The sequence below is a fragment of the Syngnathoides biaculeatus genome, chromosome 18 (genome assembly GCF_019802595.1).
Source record: "Syngnathoides biaculeatus isolate LvHL_M chromosome 18, ASM1980259v1, whole genome shotgun sequence".
Taxonomy (NCBI): domain Eukaryota; kingdom Metazoa; phylum Chordata; class Actinopteri; order Syngnathiformes; family Syngnathidae; genus Syngnathoides; species Syngnathoides biaculeatus.
The window spans coordinates 1,605,098-1,629,961 of NC_084657.1; the positions used below are offsets into that span (position 1 = coordinate 1,605,098).

A 24,864-nucleotide genomic window follows, 5' to 3' on the forward strand; every position below is an offset into this window, starting at 1 on the left:
GCATTTGGGTCCACCCCCGAGTCTCGTCCGTGACAGAATCTTTAAAATACAACAATAGCTAAAGTACACTACACACACACAATGAATGCATTACGTCACTTTTGGCTCAGTCATTGATTTAAAATTTTATATATATATATATATTTTTTTACCCAAAAGACCAAGGTCCTCATGTGGCATCTGTCTTCTATTTCATGGCAAGGTGGACCTATATCAAGAGTGAGATGAGCGTGGAAATGTACGGTGTCTCACACCAACTTCATGGATGATGTATGCACTATCTGCTGCCGATGGTTCTTTGGCGACAATTAGAGGTGATGCTGGGAAACAAATCTGCACATCAGAGAAACCAACAATTAGCGCCGATAAACAATTCATGCCTGACAACATTTATGTTTGACAATGTAAAAGGAAAGGAATTGAAATTCACTTGTTAACCAGTGTATTTAAGGGGGGAATCCAGTGGTTTCAATTAACAATGTAGCCATTAGGTCATGTAATATGTACTATATTTTGACGTTAAATCCTCTGTCATTTAATAGTGTTTTGAGAAGATTTTTTTTATCGACAATTACGAATTTTCAGGGGCGCTGCCATTTTCGCGAGTCACATGACCTAACGTGGGCGGATATGACGTGGAACACGCCGTTCCAAACGCTTGATTACATGGGACACCATTTATGCCCAGCGCTGATTTCTCGTATTTTTCCTCATCTGATGAAGAAATAGCAGTATCGGTTGATCGGGAAGACTGAGGAATACTTCCAGACAGATTTGATCGTGTGGCTGTAAATAATGTTGTATATTTAGATGGTTCTTCAGGCGGGATGACCCAGAGTCTGACTACTCAGAGACCGACGCATGACATAATTGCGGAAACAAAGGTCTCCGGAGCTCCGGGCCGGCAGCCACGGATGGTTCTTCGGACAGGAAAGACGCGGAGTCTGGCGAGCGAGCTCCGTTAGTTCGCTCCCTGAACGCCGAAGCTCAGCTAATGGCCTCCCCGGATGCCGAAGCCAGGGTAACGGCCTCCCCGGACGCCGAAGCACGCCTAACTGCCTCTGCCGCTCAGCTCGCGGCCCGCCACCGGAGTCCGCGTCCTTCCTGTCCAAAGAACCATCCCCGGCTGCCGGCCCGGAGCTCCAGGGGTCTTTGTTTACGCACTTATGTCGTGCGTAGACCTCTGAGTAGTCAGACTCCGCGTCATTCCGCCCGAAGAACCATCCGAATATTCAACATTATTCACAGTCACAGGTTCAAAACTGTACGGAAGTATTCCTCTGTCTTCCCGATCAACCGATACTGCTATTTCTTCATCAGATGAGGAAAAATATGACAAATCAATGCTGGGCATATATGGTGTCCCACGTAATCGAACGTTTGGGACGGCACGTTACATGTCACATCCGGCCACGTAGGTCATGTGACTCTGGCAGCTTCTTTTTTTCCTTTCAGCTTGTCCCGTTAGGGGTCGCCACAGCGTGTCATCTTTTTCCATCTAAGCCTGTCTGGTGCATCTTCTTCTCTAACGCCCACTGTCCTCATGTCCTCCCTCACAACATCCATCAACCCTTTCTTTGGTCTTCCTCTCGCTCTCTTCCCTGGCAGCTCCATCCTCAGAACCCTTCTGCCAACATACTCCCTCTCTCACCTCTGGACGTGTCCAAACCGTCGAAGTCTGCTCTCTCTAACCTTGTCTCCAAAATATCCAACTTTGGCTGTCCCCCTAATGAGCTCATTTCTAATCCTATCCAACCTGGTCGCTCCGAGCGAGAACCTCAACATCTTCATTTCTGCCACCTCCAGTTCTGCTTCCTGTTGTTTCTTCAGTCCCACCGTCTGTAATCCGTACATCATGGCGCCGGCCTCACCACTGTTTTGTAAACTTTGCCCTTCATCCTAGCAGAGACTCTTCTGTCACATAACACACCAGACACCTTCCACCAACTGATCCTCTTGGAACTGTTTCTTCACTTCCTTACCACACTCACCGTTGCTCCGGATCGTTGACCCCAAGTATTTGAAGTCGTCCACCCTCGCTATCTCTTCTCCCTGGAGCTTCACTCTTCCTCCTCTGCCCCTCACATTCACTCACATATATTCTGTTTTACTTCGGCTAATCTTCATTCCTCTCCTTTCCAGTGCATGTCTCCATCTTTCTAATTGTTCCTCTGCATGCTCCCTGCTTTCACTGCATATCACAATATCATCTGCGAACATCATGGTCCAAGGGGATTCCAGTCTAACCTCATCTGTCAGCCTATCCATTACTACCGCAAACAGGAAGGGGCTCAGCGCGGATTCCTGATGCAGTCCCACCTCCACCTTAAATTCTTCTGACACACAAACAGCATACCTCATCGCTGTTATGCTGCCCTCATACATGTCCTGTACTATTCTAACATATTTCTCCGCCACACCAGACTTGCGCATGCACAATGTCGCTCCTTCTGACCTTCTCAGAACTTTTCCGCGAGCATCCTCAAGGCAAATAATGCATCTGTGGTCCTCTTTCTAGGCATGAAAGCGTACTGTTGCTCGCAGATACTTTCTTCTGTCTTGAGTCTAGCCTCCACTACTCTTTCCCATACCTTCATTGTGTGGCTCATCATCTGAACATGGCCTTTGTTCTTAAACTCACGAAAATGGCAGCGCCCCTGAAAATTCATAATTGTCGATAAAAATCTTCTCAAAGCACTATTAAACGCGAGAGGATTTAACATTGTCAAAATAGGCAATTAAAGGAACATGAAAACAAGTCTTATTTGACTGAAGCATGTATTAAGATGGGGATGGTTGCACTTAAATATTGCACATAGGTGTGATTATGAGTGTGGCTGTTTGTCTCTTTGTGCCCTGCGATTGGCTGGCAACCAGCTCAGTGTGTACCCCGCCTCCTGCCCGTTGACAGCTGGGATAGGCTCCAGCACTCCCACGACCCTCGTGAGCATAAGCGGCAAAAGAAAATGGATGGATGGATGGATGTTTATTGCAAGCTCTGCCGAGCCATTAGTGGGTATCAGCATAATAAGGAATAGCTGCCAGAACTTACAGTGTTTATTGAACAAATAAATGTCTATCAATAACCGGTTCTTTGCAGTCTAAATGAACAAAAACCTCAAAGGTTATGTTGAGTATGATGATGATGATGATGAGTATGAGTATGATCTTATACCCTTCATTGCCAAAGAGGCGATGTACACAATCAATACTCCAGAGTAAAATTAAAATAATTAGGAACATTAAAACATCCATCCATCCATTTTCTGAGCAGCTTATCCTCATGGGGGGGGGGGGGCGGATCACAGGAGTGCTGGAGCCTTTCCCAGCTGTCAACAGGCAGGAGACGGGGGTACTGGTTGCCAGCCAATCACAGGGCAAGAGAGACAGACAAGAGTTGCACTCACAAGAACACCTCGAGGAAATTTAGAGTCACCAATGACCAGTCCAGTTCTGGGGGACACGACACCGCGACAGGTCTTCACTAAAAGAGTTATGTTTGAATCATCTCGGTCTGCTCGACTTTGTGGTGAATACAAAAATAGGGTTTGATTGACAGCAGTGCAGTACTTAGAGTCATACAAAAGGAATTTAAAGGTTACATACACATAGTATAACATTTTTAGATCTTTCTAAAAATTATATTGACAAACAACAACATGTCTTTGTAGTTGTGGTAGGTATGAAAAGTAAAGGATTTTATATATATATATATATATATATATATATAGTCAACTCGGGGTGTCCAAACTAAGGCCCAACGGTCATTTGCAGGGTTCGGGTTAGGCCATTTTTCTGCAGCACATACAAAAAAATTGACATTTGACATGGGCCGCAATGACAGTTCAAAGAAAAAAAAGGAGTCAGTGAGGAGTGAGATTGGGAGTTGAATACAATGCGTGGGGAGTTGTGACACATATCCCATGGTTGGATGGTGGAGGGTGTGGTTGATGGTGATGACCATCGTGGTATGATGTAATAAAACGGTTACGACATAAAACGGTTGCAGCTCCTCCTTTCTGCTTGACTTAACAGTTGAATAGGAAACACACCCAAAAAATTTGTTACAGCTCACCTTGAATATTTTTATGTTGCTTTCTTGTTCTCCCATCTCTAGAACAAAACCTTGCAGTAAGTATAAAATACTGCTGCAAGACTCCACTAGGAGTAAATTGGCCAACTTCCACTGGCCCCCAATACACCTTCTTCTTCTTCTTCTTCTTTGCCTTTCGGCTTGTCCCGTTAGGGGTCGCCACAGCGTGTCATCTTTTTCCATCTCAGCCTATCTCCTGCATCCTCCTCTCCGACACCCACTGTCCTCGTGTCCTCCCTCACAACACCTATCCACCTTTTATTCGGTCTTTCTCTCGCTCTTTTGCCTGGCAGCTCCATCCTCAGCACCCTACCACCAATATACTCACTCTCTCGTCTCTGAACATGTCAAAACCGTCAAAGTCTCAGCACCTTCATTTCTGCATAAACTTTGCCCTCCATCCAATACACCTGTGATGTGATTTCAAGGTTTTGCCACTTCCTGATGTAAATATATGACTTTTTGTGAAAAGTGTGGTACTTCATGTGTCATTAACATCAGGTGATGCCAAGAGCTGACAAGTTAGTTCATTCCTCATTCTCTATTCATGTTCCAGTATGCTAGGGCCTAGTGGCTAAGCCGTATTTGTGGAAAATAAAGCAGCTATTGCTGTAAAAAAATCGGGAAGTCATTTGGGGGATTATTTTTTCAAAATATATCAAACATCTCGGAAAAATAGTTTGCTGATGGTACCACCGTGATAGGGATCATCATTCATCAATGGGGAGTGTGTGGAGAGGGTCCACGCCTTCAGATTTCTGGAAGTCTACATCAGAGATCACCTGGATTGTAAATATCATGCCAGTGGTGAAAAAGGCCCAGCAGTGACTCCACTTCCTGGGAGTGCTCAGGAAGAACAATCTGGAAGCTAAGTTTCTGCTGGCTTTCTACAGAACCACAATGGAGATCACCCTCACATACTGCATCACAGTGTGGTATGCTGGATGTACAACAGGCTGGCTGCTCTTTGCTCTCCCGCTATCACATGAGAGCGACGAACATCGTTCATAACTCTCCCCATCCTGGTCACCTGCTGCCCTCTGGCGGGTGTTACAGGTCCTACAAATCAAGGACACGCAGACTCAAAGACGACCACTTTTTTCTCGAGCCATCAACTCTTTTGCATTCATCCATCCATTTTCTTTGCCGCTTATCCTCACGAGGGTCGCGGGGAATGCTGACGGCTATCCCAGCTGAGGCGGGGTACACCCTGAACTGGTTGCCAACCAATCGCAGGGCACAAAGAGACAAACAACCAATCACACTCACAATCGCACCTTGGGGCAATTTAGAGTTTCCAATTAATGTTGCATGTTTTGCCCTGTAGCTCAGTGGTTAGAGCACTGGTTTGATAAACCAGGGGTTGTGGGTTCGTATCCCACTGGGGCCTCCACTCCCTGAGAAGGGTTGCGTCAGGAAGGGCATCCGGCGTAAAAATTGTGCCAAACATATACGTGCGTTCATCTGAGATGACACGCTGTGGCGACCCCGAAAGGGACAAGCCGAAAGAAACTTACTTACTTAATTAATGTTGCATGTTTTGGGGTGCCCGGAGGAAACCCACGCAGGCACGGGGAGGACATGCAAAATCCACACAGGCGGGTCTGGGATTGAACCCGGGATCTTAGAACTGTGGGGCCAACGCTTTTCTAGCTGATCCAAAGGGACAACCTTCTTTGAACTTAAGACCACTAAATATAAACAGGAGTGTAATCTAAAATTAAGCAACTGCACTTTTTTGTTTGCTTTTCTTAATTCTCTGGAGTACAAATAGGTAATAATCTTATCAAGGCCTGGACATGGGGAATAATAACACTTTATTTATTAAATGTTCTTTGACCAATAACTGTGCCTTGCTTTAAGATATTTTTATCCGAGTTATTTTACCTAATATTAAAGATGTTCTTCTATTTCATTTTGGTTGATTGGTTTAAGCATCTTGTGGAGAAGCGGTCGTTATCTCGTTGTATGCACAGTCTTATAATGAAAATAAAGGCTTTTAATTTGACTTGATTCTATTTGATCATCCCCCCCCACCCACACACACACACACACACACGCACACACACACGCACACACACATACACCCCCACAATCACAAGATCTTTTTAAATCATGTTGTGTCCCTTGGTTACTCACACGTTAGTCACCAAATAAACCTCCCGAAACGGGATAAGCTTGGTCTTGTTTCCAGTAAAGTTCACCAGTTGCAGCCTAGAGATGAGACTAAGTTCCTTTATTTAATTTCCTGGAAGATCAATTTATGCACAGACTCTCATGCTCATATTTCGTTCAAACTATCACCCAAAAAGATGTTCTTGTTGTTTTATTCAAACCATTATTTCAGCACGTATCATTGTCACCATCAGGGGCGCCCCAAGACTTTTCAAGCAGCCTGCCTCTTGCGAGCTACCGACAACAGGGTGGGAGTAGGGGAAATGATGATGATCCTCCGAAACCGTTTTCAGGTTAATGTTGGCATGTTGCCTCCTATATTTAGAATACAGAATTAGCTTTTTGTGCACTGTATTGTCTGTGCTTTCATCCTGGATCAGGCTGTGCCAAGGTGGAATTTTAAAATTACACACCATCTGATCCTGCACTTTATACTTCGGCATCAGACTAGACAATCTCGTCCACTTTAACCACTTTTTCTTCGATTATTCACATACTCCGATAGTCATTGCAAATTAAAACACCAGCATTTTTTTTTTTAACTTGCTCCATTAATATTAAAAGTAAACATAAGCAGCATGTCTATCTTATCTTTGCTCTACGTTGCCCAGACTGTGTTGCTAACTAAAGCAGCGGCGGTGGACGCTGTCATTATAAAAGACATTGATGGGCTGCGTAAGTACTCTAACATTTGTAATTATAAGTGTATGTATTTTTTTTTTTTGGGGGGGGGGGTAAACTAGGAAAAAGAGAGTGTAGTGGAGCAGCGGTCATTGTTTGAGAAAGTGTATTCCCTAAATGATACCAGTGGCTTCTTTTCATTTTTTACTGTACGTATGTGAATTGTGACATTGATTGTAACAAGCAGTCATCCTTCACTCATTGAATCACATTGCAAAATGCCACAAACTGATTAGCTGTATATTATACTTTCAATTTACATTGGATTTTTTTTTTTTCCGCGCAATGCAGAATATGTGCGAAGAGACTGCATGAGCGTTGCAGAATTGCTCACACGCGCATTCTAGAGGGAAAATTTATTTTTTTTTTTTGGCCACGAACTCCCGCGATCGACCAAGAATGTGATCGACGCATTGAGCACCGCTGGTCTACATTATTAGTCTCATTTTGCAATACAATTCCTTTAATTATTCATTATCTTTCACACATATGTATGGGATCAATAATGAAAAATAAAATACAGTATATGGTTAAATAAGCTGTGGTGGTGTAATAGCACACCTGATTCGAACATTGGCCTCAGAGTTCTGAGGACCAGGCTTCGAATCCCGACCCTACCTGTGTGGAGTTTGCTTGTTCTCCCCGTGCCTGTGTGGGTTTTCTCCGGCAGCTACCGCTGTAAAAACATTGAAAGACCCTGGGAAGTCATTTGGGGTTTTTTTTCGTGGTATGATGTAATAAATTTTCTTAGCCACTTATCCTCACATGGGTCACGGGAGTGCTGGAGCCTATCCCAGCTGTCAACGGGCAGGAGGCGGGGTACACCCTGAACGGGTTGCCAGCCAATCGCAGGGCACATAGAGACAAACAGCAGCACTCACAATCACACCTAGGGGCAATTTAGAGTGTCCAATTAATGTTGCATGATATATATATAAATGGTTGGCAACCAGTTCATTGTGTAGCCTGCCTCTTGCCCATTGACAGCTGGGTTAGCACTCCTGCGACCCTCGTGAGGATAATTGGCAAAAAAATTGATAGATAGATAGATAGCTAGATAGATAGATAGATAGATAGATAGATAGATAGATAGATAGATAGATAGATAGATAGATAGATAGATAGATAGATAGATAGATAGATAGATAGATAGATAGATAGATAGATAGATAGATAGAGATAGATAGATTCTGTTATGTGTTCTGTATGTTCTAACTACATGTAGTTGGCCATACACAGTATGTATATCTGTGGGTAGATAGAACAACTCCTCTGTGGTGTGCAATTATAAAATACTATTTATCAACTTTAAATTAATTGTTGCAGGGGGTGCTCAGTGTGTCGATCGCGATCGACCATTCGATCACCGACGCTGCTTTGGTCAATCGTGTGACAGTGCCCCCCCCCCCCCCCCCCAAAAAAAAAAAAAAAAAAAAAGAGACATCAACCTATTATTCATCTCGTCGTTGATGTGGCGGATACGTCAATCACGCGCACATAAGGGCGCATTCTAGCAAGCTGGCTACCCATTTACAGTCTGTCTTTTTTTTCTCCACGGCAGTCCCCCACCCCCCATCATGAGAGGCTTGCTGCTTGAAAAGTAGATTTTGGGGTCATCAAGTCTGGGCACCCCTGCAAAGTGTTACTATGGTTGACACATATTCTGCTGTGCAGTTTTAACAGTAGAAGGCACAGATTTTGTGTTTGCACTAAGGTTTGTAGCATGTGTACTTCCTGTTTTTGTCTGGGTCAACTTACTTTTTGCAATAAGGTGATGAAAATTTGTTGTCACATATGTTGTATTTCCACACATGTGCTTTAGGTTGCTGCCATATTTCAATATTTTCCGATACTCTCTCACCATAATATGAGAGCTCCACGCTAATTAATACGAGCCTGGCGTTGGCAACAAGATTACCCGTCAAAATGCCTCCATTTTCAATTGAGGATTAGAATGAACTACTGCAGAGGGTGTCAGATCTAGAAACAAAGATCCACCATCTTAAAATGTATGTGGATGTGAATGGAGAGTCAAGAAATGAAAGCGCTCTCTCCAAATGGTGAGCAGAGGGCCGCTAACAGCCACTTAGCTCAACAAGAAGAACAGATGTGGACTGTAGAATCTATCACGGATTATCCAACAATTCTCCCTGGAATTCATTGGGAGCAAAGTCCAAAGATATCGGACAAATGAACAAATAGATTTGACCTCAGTGGTCCGAGCCCAAGCTGGTGTGTGAGGTCAAGTGGTTCCAACTTCGTATTGTTGGGCTCACCTCCACACACGGTTTGGGCCCCGGTACCAATCTTCTTGAAGGATGTTGGACTCTCTTTCATCTTGGAGTTGCCCGTGGCGAGAGGTGGCAAGCAGGGGTGGGTATATTTATCGTCCCCTGGCTCGGCGCCTATACGTTGGGATTCGCCCGGACAGAAGAGCGGCAGAGAGCTCTCATCAGATCACCACCTGGTGTTGTGTCGGCTTTGATGGTGGGTGAAGATGTCAGTCCACAGTGGTAGATCAAGGACACTGGAGGATCTGTTGCACTTTTATACTGGAACACTTTTACTGTGCCAGTGGATGTTTTTCAGCTGTCGGTGTGGTTTCTTCTTATCATAATGAATATTTGTTGAGAATTAGTCGATCAGTTGATCGGAAGAAAGTGTCCAAAGGGCAATGAGAAATAAAACACGTATAAGAGGAAGCGCTAATTGTGAATGAGATGAGCAAAAAAAGAAAAAAAAAATGAAAAAATGATCGAGAACAATGAAACATTCGGGAAGAGTGTTGTATGCGGCAGTTGAAGGAAAGAGAACAAGCATACAGGACGAGAGTCGTGAAGCTGACTGTAAAACTGAAGTGCGGTGGGAGTGACTAAATCATGTGTAAAATTTTAACTAAAAAGTGTATACTAAGAGCATATATTGTACATATTCGCGAGTTATTCGTTACAATTAAGCGAGTTGGCTCACGCCATGCCAACAAAACACCAAAAACAAACACGAAACATTGTTATAAAAAGATGCAAGTGTTTCGTGCGTTTGTGCTTTCTGAAATGTTAGTGATTTGTGATGTGTAGTTTTTTTTTTTTTTAAACGGTTAAAAGGTGTTTTGTCTCTTTTGTGTGCTTTCTGAAATGCTGAAGTGTTTCGTCTTTTGTTTTTGTGCTTTCTTAAACGTTTGAGTGGTTGATAATTTGTCAGGTAGTTTTTTTTTTTTTTTGCATTGACAAGCCACCGTACGTACATCGTAAAGGACCCATTTGAGCAGGTGAAAGCCTCTTGACATAAAAGCTTACTGTGCCTTTAAGAGCCCGAGCAGGCGCTTCCGGGCAGCTTCTGTCTGGTTTCGCCCACTCTCGCTTCCGCGACCCCGCTGCCTTTGCAACGCGCTGTGGGTGTGGTGTCCGTGCTCACTGCCGTAAATATTAGAACGTTGAAAGACCGCATCCACCGTTTGCCGAACCATGAGTGGCACCGACTGGAGGAAATGCTGCCAAGATGAGTGGGTTCTGCAGGGCATGGCAATGCCTCAAAACCTGGACTGGAAGTGCGTTTATGAAGCCAAACCGTTTGGGAGAAACCTGCTCAAGAACCCTTCTCCTCACGGTACTATACGAACACAACTGGCACACAATTGAACTCCGAATGACAGGAAGAGTAGTCTTGTGTAGATATTATTAGTATTATTATTATTCAGTTTGAGTTTGTCCCCCTTGGCTCCCGTGGCGGTTCAACTCTAAAGTCTATCCAAGTGTTGTTGCCGAACAGTTAAATGATATGTGATTTAGGGTTTGTAAAATAGATGTGGCTCGGACCAAAATAACTATTGTATTTTAAAATATGACAATGTAGTGTGGGGATCAGGGTCTGGTTTTCGGCCCACTTAGTACATGCATAGGAATATGGTAATAATGATAGCTGGGAGAGGACGGTCCTCAACATGATCTGAATGATTTCAACCGATATGTGATGTTCAATGTCCAACACTTCTTTGTTCTTCGTCCGAGACCTTTTTATTAGGACACCTAAGAGCTCGATCAACCGTGAGCTTGTGAAGCCCTGTAATGGTCCTGTGATTAAGGGTGATAAAAATAAATGTCAAACTGAAAAAAAAGAAAAAACAAGTCATTGATCACTTGACTTCAGTTTAACATATACTGTAGTCTCTGCTGCATTGTCGATTATAGACATTTCGTCGCTTTCTCCTGAATGTCTACTAAGATGCGAGCGTGAGATTAATATGATGGGCTTTTAACCCTGAGGCACACCCAGCAACATTGTCAGGCAGACATGGCTTTAGAATGTTTGCTGTGGACTAAATCAGCAGGCGCACTTTGTCCTCAACTCTGCACAGGATTGAGTAAAGCTATACCTCCACCCGAGCATGAGCTGCCGGAATTTCCCATGGACGGTCCTCCCATTGCTCAACCAGATGGTAGGAAATGGAACTGATTGGCATGTTTCACACGTGCGGGAGAAGCATTCAAGAGCATAAAGTTTGGTTTCCAGGTGACTACAGTGGCTGGAGCACAAGCACAGAAGTTCTTCCTGATGATAGGAGTGGTATTCCGAAAGGGGCTGTTATCTGTGGTTTGCCCCAGTACACGTAAGTCTCATTGTGGAGCAGATGCTAAAAGACCAATGGACTGAATTTCTAGTCATAGTTTTATGTTCCTAACACAATTCCACACAAACAACTTTCACTTTTCACTTTGAGACCATCCGACCACATTTTTTTTTTTCAGAGCTCAGGTTTCAGCTTGTAAGAGTAAGCTGATAGTAAAATGTTCTCGCTCTTGGATTCTCTTTCTTTTCTCAGCTGGTTCACCCTGGAGCAGACCGTAGACCTAAATGCTGAGGGGCTTTGGGGAGAGATGTTGGATGATTTTCAACCACAAATAGTGATTCAAGACTGGTTAGTGAGCAATCACCTCAAGCACACACAATGGAAGATATTTACTACAACACTATCAGATGCCTTATCAGCTTATCCAAATGACTGCATGTCATAAAAGTCTATTCAGATTTTGTACATGCATATACGAGTTCAGTTTGTCATAATCTATTACCCAGCGGCACGGCAGAGTACAGGGTTCGCGCGCGGCCCTAAAAGTCCCTAAAAACCCCTAAATTTTCGAAGGTGCATTTAGGGGCTTCTAAAAGTCCTTAAAAATCCGCGAAAACCGGTCAAGCCCCTAAAAAGGCCTTAAATTAAAAAAAAAATCAAAGGGAGGACCTCTACCGCCAAAATTCTCCCTTAAAAAAAAAAAAAAAAAAAAAAAGCGATCCGTCTGGCGTCCAAAACAGCCGGAAATTGTCAACGGAAGTCACCGTGTTGACAACTAGTCTCCATCTTGTCATCGATTTTCCATTGTACGTTTCCGTGAGTAGGCATTTCACTTGGTCTTCGTTACGACGTAGCGTAGTTCTTTCATCGATCCGACTTGTATCACGGGGAAGTGCATTTATCAAGAAGCTTGGGTTGAAAGTAAGGAGTTCGGGAGCTGGGTTCGTCGAGATCCAAAAGATCGGCACATGTTTTACTGCCATCTGTAAGCAAGCAGAGTTACCAGCTTGAAAAGATGGCCGTCAAAGCGCTGGAGTCGCACCGGAACAACAGGAGACACGCTGATTTGGCGAAGACTCGCTCATCTTCCGTTGGTATGAATCTGTTTCTAAAATATCATGATAGTGAAGCATCAACTTCTGGCAGTGGTACTAGCAGTGCATGCGCACCTACAGTTGCCCAGCCATCGACTTCAACCAGCCAGAAGTCAGGCTTTAAGAACGTAGTTCAATACACGAAGACGGACTCGTTAAAGGCAGAGATCGTGTGGACTTTAAAAGTGATCTGCAGCCATTACAGTTACAAATCTTGTGAAAATGATTCGAAAGTGTTTGCAGTCATGAGGTTTATCACCGAGGCCGATGCACTCAGAGGCAGAGCAAAGGACGAGAGAGCCTCTTTGGCACCTGTGCAGCAAGAAATAGAGGAGGCACTGGGATGGCTCAAGGAGCTCGACTCGTAGGGGTGCTGAGACAGACATCAGTAGAAGACATTTGTGTATGTAGTTGCAATTGTAGTTGGAACCTGTTTTTCTGTAGACTGTTACGTGAAGACGTTTACAATGGTCATATCGATGAGAACTACCACAAGGGGCGACAGGTGATCACTGTCACAGGTACGGAGGTACTGGAACATTTGATGAACCAAGAACGGTTGATGGCACCATTGGGTGAGTCTTTTTTCCCTACTCTTGATTTCCCACGATGGCCCTAAATTTTGTGCGTGTCGGCCCCTAAGAATGCCCCTAAAAAGCCCTTAAATATTTTTGGTCGGACTGAGTAAGAACCCTGGAGTAGCTATAAAGCGTTGGCCTCGCAGTTCTGAGGTCCGGGGTTCAATCCCGGCCCCACATGTGTGGCGTTTGCATGTTCTACCTGGCACCTGCGTGGGTTTTCTCTGGGTACTCCGGTTTCTTCCACATCCCAAAATCATGCAACATTAAATTGCCACTAGGTGCGATTGTGAGTGCGACTGTTGTCTGTCTGCGTGTGAGTGGCCACCATTTCAGGGTGGACCCCGCCTCCTGGTGACCCATGAGGATAAGCGGCTAAGAAAATGGGTGGCATTTTGATTCCTTCAACATGCCTGTTATTTCACCAGGTATGAGGAGAGTCAAGTGCATGAATCGATCTACCAACTGCATGTGAAGTTATTGGGTGCAGACCAAAGCACGGTGATCTCGGAGCACTCTGTCAACCCCACCGAGGACCTGAGCGCTTACTCCCACAAATGGAAGGAGGTAGGCTCCTTTAGTCCGTCCGGCTGTTCCTTTTGCACCTCTGCACCTGATTTTCATGGCATGTCCCTCTGTTGACCTATAGGTGTCGCATGTGTTCTCTGGCTATGGCCCGGGAGTGAGGTACATTCACTTCTTGCACAGAATGAAGAACAAATTCCTGAATGGCTTTTTTCCCACCATGTTTACCGGGAGCTCAGTCATGGTCAACCCTATCAAAAGCAGTGCATAAACCTTTTCCTAGAAAGGCTGCTGAAATGTGTACTCACAACCTCAGATTTTTGAATTCTTACTTTTTAAACGAGGATTAAATTGATGCTCTGGGACAAGACACCGGTGGCCCACCAGTAGTACCCTTCTCAGAATTTGAAATGTATACAAAATAAAATAAATTTAACATACTTTTGTTTTATTCATTCATCCATTCACTGATTTGTCATTTTTCAAACAATATACATACGTTCACATGAAAATGTGCATGATTCTCTCCATTGTATATGATAATATATGACCAATGTAATTGGTTTAAAAAAAAAAAAAAAACGCATGCAGATACAGGTTGCCTTTAACATCCATGCAACATTTTCTGTGGCATTAGAATCAACGCATCTTTCTGATCCGAGAAGTTAATACTCAAGAGCATATTATTTTTGGCCCATGCTGCATCCCACAAGGTTTCGCGGTAATTATGTAATTTTTGAGTCGCCCTGCCGTAAAAGAAACAAACCATAACACTTAACTTTTTTTTAACGTGGCAGACAGTAAATCTGTAAGTGGCATGGTTTATTCAAACTCTAATTCACTCAAGAGTTCTCTTTTGAGTGATTGGCCACTGGCCCGGGGTGCCTAACTTTGACCCAAAGTTGAGCTTTACTCGTGTCTCGTTAGTTGTTTAACATGCATTCATTGGAGATTCTAAATTGCCCCGAGGTGTGAGTTTGTATGTTGCCTGTGTGGGTTTCCCCCGTGCACACTCCGGTTTCCTCCCACATCCCCAAAACATGCAACAGTAATTGGACACTTTAAATTGTCCATCGGTGTGATTGTGAGTGCGGCTGTTTGTCTCTATGTGCCGCGCAATTGGCTGGCACCCAGTTCAGGGTGTGCCCTGCCTGCTGCCTATGATCGCCGGGATAGGCTCCAGCACTCCTCCAACCCTTGTGAGGATAAGCGGTGAAAGAAAATGGATGCATGGACATTAATATACTGCAAGTTACGAATGGTGTTGGGGAGTATAACAGAGTACATCACAATATTATGTCATTTAATTACATTTATGTAATTGTAACGCATTACTGGGAGAAAATTCTTCCATCCATCCATTTTCTTAGCCGCTTATCCTCACGAGGGAGTGCTGGAACCTATCCCAGGCATCACAGGGAAAGAGGTGGGGTACACCCCAAACTCGTTGCCAGCCAATCGCAGGGCAAACGGAGACAGACAACAGTTGCACTCACAATCGCACCTAGGGGCAATTTAGAGTGTCCAATTAATGTTGCATGTTTTGGGGATGTGGGAGGAAACCGGAGTGTGCCCGGAGGAAACCCACACAGGCAACATACAAACTCAGAAATGCCCTGTCCTCAGAAATGTTAGTTAAAATTGCAGTTATTTTAGTTTGTTTGCATTTCATCATGCTTTTGATCCATTTATTATTTGTGCATTGTGCATGTAGCCTCGTTCTGAAATAATGATCAATGGTTTAATGCTTTTTTTTTTTTTTTTTAATATAGGAGGTAACATCAAAGCTAGTTGATACATCAAATTATGAAGAGCAATGAAATAGAATTACTTATATTACTTTGGGAAAGAATTAAAATCGGAACACGTGTATTACATTTTTCAATGGGGTCTTGTAATTGTAGTTGTCTAAATTTGAAAAGTAGTCTTGCGAACTGTGTGCTGAGGTATTTAAAGGCGGCTGTTCATAATGCGTCAGTTTCTCTGTGGCTGTTTGTGCTCCTTGACATGCCTTCTGTAAAAAAAAAAAAAAAAAGTTGAATTTTACTATATATTTATATTTCACTATACTCGAGGCACCCAACTCGGTTGAATGACGCGTTAACGCAACTGGGAGGAGACGGTGAATGTGTCACGTGACTTGCCGCGTGGGCTCCAGGCATCACTAATGTTGCGTTCACGGGAAGGTCGAGTCGGCGGCTGTGTGCGTGTGTACGAGAAGAAAGAAACCAGCCGTCAGACTGCATACTTTTTAGAAGCAATGTCACCTTTAATCAGAGCTGTGCCATAAACAAGAAGGTAAGAGACTCAACCAATGTAACCTAAGATGTAATTGTAAAGCCAGAAAACATTTTGGATAAGCCAACATTCATCAGAAGCCTCAAAAAAATCACATGACCTAATATTTCAGAGTAATTATCTTTTAACCGAGTTTAACCAATATATTGTTTCCGTATTTAAATGTACCTTTTGCGTTTTTTTTTTTTTTTTTTTAAATATTTTTTGTAATTATTTGTGCACTGCACTCGCTGGCTGCAATTTAGGCACACAAGTGCTGCCTTTACAAACGTTCAGACTCTTAACAATCAAACCTTAAACTTTAGGGTTTTATAAGCGATATTATTAAACAGTGTACGTTGTATCCTTATTGTATTGTATTGTCGGAAGTATAGAGTACAAGCACATTCGAATTCAAACCTATGAGCAATTTACTCATAGGCATTCAAAAGGGCCACAACAAAATATTGGAATAATATTGATAATACGTGACAAGTTTTTATTGATGTTGTTCACATGCAGTAATACTGTAGAATATATAATGTAATAGTAAATACTTCAAAAAAAGAACATTCATCATTCACATTTTGACATCCAATAGTCAAGAGAGCACTGTGGACAGCTGGTTCTAGCACATCTGGCTCACTGTTCACTGTTGTTGGGTTGAAATTTGGGCTCCAGCCTGCTTTTGTCGAGTTTGCAAGTTCTCCCCCCGTGCATGTGTGCGTGTATGTGTGTTTTTTTTTTTTTTTTTTTTTAATTTACTCTGGTTTCCTCCCACATTCCAAAAACATGCATGATAGGTTACTTGAACTCTAAATTCTCCGTAGTTGTGAAGGGTTGTTTTTCTACATCTGGACTGATATTGGGTTGCGGACTAGTTCGGGGAGCACCCTGCCCCACATCCAAAAGTCCAGTGGTAAAGGCTCCAGCGCGCTCATGACTGTGGCAAGGCAAAATAATACACATATTGTTCCATCAATAGTTTTCTGACAGTGTCAGTCACAACTACAGGATACTCTTTACGGATCAGTTGAGTATACCGTAATGCTGTTGCAATCGATCTCATTGTACTGTGCAGGTTTACCCAATGTTGCGGCTGGTGTGCGTGTACGGTACATAAGCCATCTATCCTGGTACAACAACAGCCCATGATTGAGACAGTAAGTACCTCAACCTACTTGTTAATAGTTTTATCTCTTATTGTCAGCTGTGGTTCTTTTAGCAGCCGTGTCTTAAATGGGAAATCCAGTGGTTTGCATGAACAATGTATCGAATAGGTCACGTGATGTGTACTCTATTTTGACAACGTGATGTTGAATTCTCCGTCATTTAATAGTGTTTTGAGATGATTTTTATCATTATCATATTACGAATTTTCAGGGGCGCTGCCATTTTCGCAAGTCACATGACCTACGTACGCAGACGTGACGTGTACCATGCCGCAACAAAGGCTCGATTACATGGGGATACCATTTATGCCCGGCGCTGATTTCTCTGATTTATCCTCATCTTCTGAAAAAAAATAGCAGTATCAGCGCTGGGCGCAAATGGTGTCACATGTAATCGAACCTTTGTTGCGGCACGGTACACGTCACGTCTGCGCACCTAAGTCATGTGACTTGCGAAAATGGCAGCTCCTTTAAAAATTCGGAATTGTCAATAAAAATCTTCTCAAAACACTATTGAGCGAGAGAGGATTTAACATCACAATGTCAAAATAGAGTACATATATGACCTATTGGATACATTGTTCATGCAAACCAGTGGATTTCCCCTTTAATCACTGTCTAATGAGTCTGTGTACCAATGCTCATAGACAGTACATCAATACTGTAAATAAATCCCTGACATTTTCAAGTAGAAAATGAAATATCTGAAAACCATGATTCACAAAAAGTAGCAGATAATAGAACATAGATTATTCTCAGAACTGTGAGGCCAACGCTCTCCAGCCACGCCCAGTAAACATGAAATATGAATTGAAGTACTCCATGCATTCCTAAAGTCCGGACGTTTTTCTACATCACTAGAGAAGATCTCCACCTTTGTTCTCTGCTCCGAAGCCAGGGTGCTCTAAAAAATGGGGTGATGTCAAACAAAGCGGTTTCAAAACCGGGTCAATTGGAAGTAGCTGTCAGAGAGGGGGTTTCTGGACAATCGTATGACAAAACCAAGATATTTTTTTGTCATGAAATGAAGCCTTTGGTACCAATTCTATGTCAGAGAGTCTTTCGATGGAGGTCTAGGCAAAATAGGGGATCAATTTGGAATCGATCAATCTAAAGATTATCACGCGACAGAACACACTAAAAGATAATATTTGGAAGTTAACTATGCCAAATTCTCTGGCCAAATGGGAAAAGGAGCCAAGAAAGCATGTATGTACTGTGGCGCAGAAGAAGAAATGAGAAAAAGTTACCCATTCGAAGTCGCCTACTTATTCTGAAATGCAAGACACCCCCTGTCACCATCTCACCCCACCTCCACGACAACAGCCCAGGTAAACCAATGCTGCAGCATTGTATACGGCCAATGATACACGTGCCATTGCAGGTGCCACAGGACAAAGGGCAATACTATACCTCACGTTTCTCTCACATTTCCTCCTGGGTCAATCACTAAAGTTGTGTAGTTGTCTCCCTCGGTGAAAACATTTCATCCCCTTGATTTTAGTCACTAGACGTTTTAAAACCTCCGCTTTATCTTGTCTTAATGAGATTGCTTGGTTGGCTCTTATTGACGGATAGTGGGACTTAAATTTTTTTCAAGTGTCAAAATCCGCATTGTCAAAAGCAGAATAGTTCAGAGCCAGATACAGCCCAATTTGATGTCATGTGCACCAAACCAGCCGCTTATCCTTACAAAGGTCACAGGAGCGCTGCAGCCTATCCCAGCTATCATCGGGCAGGAGGCGGGGTACACCCTGAACTGGTCGCCGGCCAATCGCAGGGCACATGGAGACAGACAACAGTCGCACTCACAATCACACCTACGGGCAATTTAGAGTGTCCAATTAATGTTGCCTGTTTTTGGGATGTGGGAGGAAACCAGAGTGCCTGGAGAAAACCACACAGGCGGGGCCTGGATCCAGTAAAATCATAGCATAATTAATGTAAATAACTGACAACAATGAAAATCCTCTTTCCAAACCTGAAGAGTAACCTCATGTTTCTTACGGAACCCTTTTATTTCCATCTTAACTCATTTCCACTGTTTGGTGGCAGGTCAGCATTGCAAATGAGAATTGGTTTTGAATTGGTTTATCTGGATAAGAAAAGAATCAATCAATCAATCAATCAATCAATCTCTGTGCTGATCACAAGTAACGTTGTGGCTAAAAGACATAAATAGCATAGTGATATTGCATTGCGAAAACAATAACAATAGAATTCCACGAAATAGTTTTTTTTAAATATTATTTTTTTTAGTAAAGTGGTTGACGGAACATTTAACTTTTAGTGATTAATTTGCTGGCATGGTGGATCATTTGGTTAGATCGCTGGCCTTAATGTTCTGAGGACTGGGGTTCAAATCCCGGCCTCAGTTGTGTGGAGTTGGCATGTTCTCCCCGCGCTTGCGCGGGTTTTCTCCGGGAACTCAGGTTTCCTCCCGCATCCCAAAAATATGCTTTCATTGTAGACTCTAAATCCGACCGTTGTCTGTCTTTATGTGCCCTGCGATTGGCTGGCAACCAGTTCAGTTGTACCCCGCCTCCTCTCCGCTAACCTCGTGGGGATAACTGGCAAAGAAAATGGATGGATGGATGGATGGATGGATAAACTCGGCTGATGCCCGTAATTCTGATAATAAATATCACTATTGTGATAATAAATGTCACTACTACACTTTCTCTTGGGAGGAAATATGTTACCTGAGGTTGGGTAATAAGTATTCACAAGTGTGAAACCCACAAATCATCCACCCAAAGATAAATTATTGTCAGTTGGAGTCAGTCAAATTCTGGGATTACACTATCATTGATCCAGATGTTCTGTACGCTGTCTGGGCATCATAAACGATTTGTCCTTGATCAATTTATCTTTAACAATACTTTTAGATGTGTGGATTTTGATGTTACGAGCGTCTAAAAGAAAGCCGATCAATGGAATGCATTCTAATCCCCATCCCGGATGTTTGTCTATTTTAAAGTAGTTTAAAATAGAGCGTCTTCATCCTTCTACGGTGACATGCTTGCAAATACCCGGGCCGATTATCTCGTGTAATAGAAACCTCGGGAGACTGTCAGTCTCTTGTCAAAAACTCCTTTCTGTCCGACTCATGTCCGGCCTCATTAAGCATCTCTTAGTCAGTCTGTTGTCCTGCGGAGTGAGCCGATCTAAGATACTCGGGAAGACTTGGGGGGTGGGGAAATCTGTCACGTTTTGATCTGAATGAGGGACATGAAAAATTGATGATCAAAAAAGGATTGTTCACCTGGAGAAAACCTGTCAAGTTTACTTCTGCTGTTTCACAGTGCATTATTTTTTTTTTGCTACTGTAAACCTAATATCCCCTCTGCATATCAAATATTACATTAATGAGTACACATTTTATTTATAATAAAAATTAATAGCTCATATTTGTATTTTGAAATATTTTTCCTCATAGAAATAATAATGAAAAAAAAAAAAAAAAAAAAAAAAAAACAGAAGTTCTTTCCTTGGTGAGACTTCCTCTGCATTATATTGCACAATTGCAAGCAGAGAGGATTTCCTCTACCAGACATTTTTAGAACTGCTAAAATAAAAATGGCATCATGGAGTGACTGTGGTAGAGTGCATTTTTGAATAAAAGGCATACGACTTTGTTGAAAATCTAATCAATCTCTTGATAAACAAGAGATATCTACTACAAAACTTGACCTTGAGATATTAGCAACAGAGCTCACATGTGATCAACAGTTTAGTCATTTATTGTTCATGTGTGGAAAGTTAGTCTAGGAAGTGAGAGAATTCAGAACTAAGACAATTATTACCAGTCAGTGGAGTGAAGGCATTTTTAAGGGCTGTTCATTTGTCAGGAAAAGCGAACTAATTGCTGCACTGAGGAAATACGTAAAACTGGATAATGCCTTTCCAATGAGAAATATCACCTTAATTCAGTGTTGGGATGTGCACAAGGATGTAGTCGAAATGCCACTCAGTTAAATCTGCTGAAAGCCATACCAAGAGCGGCACCGGCTGCCGGGGTCAAATTCCTCGTGTGTTGTTACGTACTTGGCCATTAAAGCTGATTGTGATTCTGATATACCCGTCTCTTGAATTTGCCTGAAGTCATTCTCGCTGAGGTCACACAGACTGCTTGTGCCAACTAGAATTATATATATATATATATTTTTTTTCTTTTTTTTTTGTCCTATGCAGTGTTGTTATAGTTGCTCCTTTGTGTGCGTGTGTGTGTTTAAAGGAGTGCTGTAGTAAAATGATTGCAAAGAGCCCAGTGGGTCAACACAGTGGGCCTGGTTCTTGTTGTTTCTGCGTTAATGCGATCTGGAAATCCTTCCGACATACCCTGTGTTCTCATGTTCAGTCCTGTATCCATTGACTAAAATAACAAATATTTTGTGTAGGAAACTTCCAACTGGCTAAACATTTGCAGTGACTCTGCTCCATGGAAAATTCTGCCATATAATGGATACAACCAGATAACCCTCAAACAAATCTTTAATTGTTAACTTTGAGCTGTGCTGCGATGACAGGGAGAGGTGAGCCACATAATCATAGTCACTTTACAGGCACTTACCCTTAAAAACTGGTAATCGTGTTGTCATGACCAGAACACGGGGCTGAACCAAAAATGCACGACTCACGAGACGTACAGTTCGGGAAGCGTCTTTATTCAGTCCAAGGTCAAAACACAGGGAGGCAGTCCAAAGAAGCAGCAGTACCAAAATCAGCAGGCGTGAAGGCAGGGTCATTAACGAGGCAGGGTTCAGTACATAGAGTACCAAGGACATAGGCAAAGGGTTGCGGGAACGTGACATGGTAGTACAACGATCTGGCAAGGACCAAACCGCGCGCGTGGCAATATATACATGGACTGTAATCACTAAAACATGACGCAGGTGAACGCACCTTCTCCGCGCCGCATCGGGAACGGACACACTCATGACAGTTGCGGTAACAGGGTTAGGGTTAGGCGTTAGTAACAGGGTTAGGGTTAGGGTAAGGGGTAGGGTTACTTCCGTACAAACGGCGAGTGTTTGATTCCCAGGCAATGCCCCGGATACAAAATGGTAAATATCCAGGGATCACACAAGTGGTAGTTCCAACCTCCCCAAAAAAAAAAAAAAAATAAAGCTTGGCCTCCAACTGACTGGTGACCAGTTCAGGGTGTAGTCTGCTTAACGCCTGAAGTTAGCTGAGTTAGGCTCCAGCACTCCTGCGACCTTAGTGAGGAGACCTTTGTGAGGATAAGCAGCTTAGAAAGTGGATGGATGGATGTTTTCTTGGTGAGAAGTAACATTGTAACATGTAGACATTGATCCAAATGCAATTCATTCTGCGTTTCCAGACATGATTTAGTTGACACAGGGAAAGTACCTTTTCTACTGTCATCTACCTATCGACCCAGAGTACCTAATTTTAAACACACAGCTTGTCAATGTTCAATTGAAAGATTTGCAACCCAGTTATTATTTGACATGTGACGACTCAAAAGGAAACGCTTCAGTATTGTTTTGAGCCATTTTGTTTGGTTTGCATTCGTACAATTACACGAGAACTGGATTTCCCATGCATTAACATGGCAAAAACTCATTATGATTTTGTGCACAATTAAAAAAAAAAAAATGTAGATAGTAGAGACTTTTTTTTTTTTCCCATGTCACCTTTTGTGTCAACCTCCTTACCCCAGAATTTCAATAGTCTTATCAAAACACGTATGATTTCCGACTTAATTTTCATTTGAGCACATTGACCCCGAATGCCCGATTAGTGGTTTGGCCCATTCGGTGTGCCTGTCTTCTGTCTGGGCAGCTTAATGGATCATCTTACACACTGATTCAACAGCTTCATTGATAGACCTCTAACATCTAGCCAAAGCCCCAAGTTACTTATTAAAGGGCTGGATCTATTTCCTAACTTTGTCTGTCAACAGAAAGACTGTCTTTCTGCCAAGATTCACGTGAAACTTGAGAGGATGTCATGTTTTGTATTTTATTTCTCATAATACACAAGGTAATACACGAGATTTATTTATATATATACACACACACACACACAAGAGTATATTTTACAATACAATATAGAATGTGTTGTAGGAGTGGGAAATTACCATAGGACGACAATATTTTTTAGATTTTGTTGTGATCAGTAATAATAAATATCGAACTGATGGCTGAACATACTCCCTCAGGATTTGCTGGTAAATAGTGAAATTAATTTTTCAATCAATCACAGCGAGTCGTCCAGGTCCTGAAGTAATAAGCAGCCCTAGATCATCACAGTACCACCACCACGTTTGACTGTTGCTATGTGTTTGTTTTTTCGGAAATGCTGTTACATTTCCATCAGCTGTAACGAAACATGCACTTTCCAAAACTTTTGTCCCACCAGTCCAGTCTACCGAAAGTCTTGGAAATTATTCAGATTGTTTTGTTTGTTTTTGATAAAATAAGCCGAGTCTTTCGGAGGTTCTTTTTGGTCAGCAGTGGTTTTCGCCATGGAACTCTGCTGTGGATGCCATTTTGTCCCAGTCCTTATCGCTGACTCATGAACACTGACCTGAACTGAGGCAAGGGAGGGCTGTAACGCTTTAGATCTTGTCCAGGTCCCTTTGTGACCTCCAAAATATATTATCACTGTGGTCTTTGGGTAATATTTGTAGGCTGCCCACGGCTGGTAAAGATGAATTTTTGTTCTCCATTTGTGGGTTATGTCTCTCACCATGGTTTGGTGGAGTCCTGAAAGCAGGAATAGCTTTGTAACCCTTTCCAGACAGATGTCAGTCGCTTCCCCAACTGTTCTTGATTTTTTTTCTTAGATAATGGTATTTTGTTGCACTTTTTGACTGACTTGATTTTGTCAGTCAGGTTCTTTGTGTGTTTGTGTGCGTGTGCGCGTGTGTGATTGTAATTTTACAGTAATTCGCACACTACCTATTGACAGCTGACAACTTCCACAAATCCATTAGGGTAAACATAAACTGTATTAAAGGCATAAACCTTTTTGGCTGGTGCATGTGTCAGTGTAAGATGATACCAGGCAATCACTAATCGGTGGTGCTGACAGAGATTGGCCAAGTCAGAGATACCCAGGGAATATGATCTGTTCACAGAAAACCTCACACAACCACAACCAGCCAGCATTTAACTAGCATCCCTTAAAATCTCAAAACTGTTGTACTTTTACTTTGACTTTTTCGGTTTTACAGTATCTTCTGTTTTGCGGCAGTTGGTTAATATTTTGGAACTGCTACTTAGTGGATCAGGCTTTCTTTCCTGTTTACAAAATTGTTTTTGCTTGATGTGGAAAAAATACCCTGCTCTATCTTACGGTCGCTTTACAGTGGTTTGCATCAATCAGTTATGCAGCCACATCTGCAGCTCTTCGATTGGCTACCGTAGATGACACAGTTTAAGTATTATACTTTAAGTAGGCCTTTCATTTAGTGTATGTGTCTGACATTACCTTTTGTAAAAAAAAAAAAAAAAAAAAAACAAATAAATAAAAAGTAACCTGCCGACTCTTTTAGCGTGCGTTGTTTGCAACTTCATTGAAAGGTCTGGTGTAAAGTGTTCCTTAGAGTGAGTTCATGGTAGCCATAGCAGTGCTTGGAAAGTGAAATGTGATGCAGCAGCTCTGTGGTGTGTGTTTCTGAATCACAACTGTATAATGATCAGGCAGCATCAAAGATGCAGTACCCAAGTAC

The 24,864-nt window shown here is 42.6% G+C and overlaps 2 protein-coding genes across 2 annotated transcripts in view; both read left to right on the top strand.

The window, feature by feature from the left end:
- Nucleotides 1–10,189: 10,189 nt before the first annotated feature.
- nccrp1 (P1, F-box associated domain containing) lies at nt 10,190–14,154 on the top strand. The gene is made up of 6 exons (XM_061804369.1): nt 10,190–10,555; nt 11,304–11,384; nt 11,459–11,555; nt 11,769–11,864; nt 13,617–13,755; nt 13,838–14,154. The coding sequence occupies exons 1-6, from the start codon at nt 10,414–10,416 to the stop codon at nt 13,982–13,984; spliced, it is 702 nt and encodes a 233-aa protein (XP_061660353.1). The 5' UTR covers nt 10,190–10,413; the 3' UTR covers nt 13,985–14,154.
- Nucleotides 14,155–15,931: 1,777 nt separating this feature from the next.
- The window catches only part of slc8a2a (solute carrier family 8 member 2a), a 30,932-nt gene continuing 21,999 nt past the window's right edge, over nt 15,932–24,864 (top strand). The window contains exons 1-2 of the mRNA XM_061803133.1: nt 15,932–16,011; nt 17,072–17,153. The gene's annotated coding sequence lies outside the window, so the exon portion shown is untranslated. The remainder of the gene's footprint in view (nt 16,012–17,071; nt 17,154–24,864) is intronic.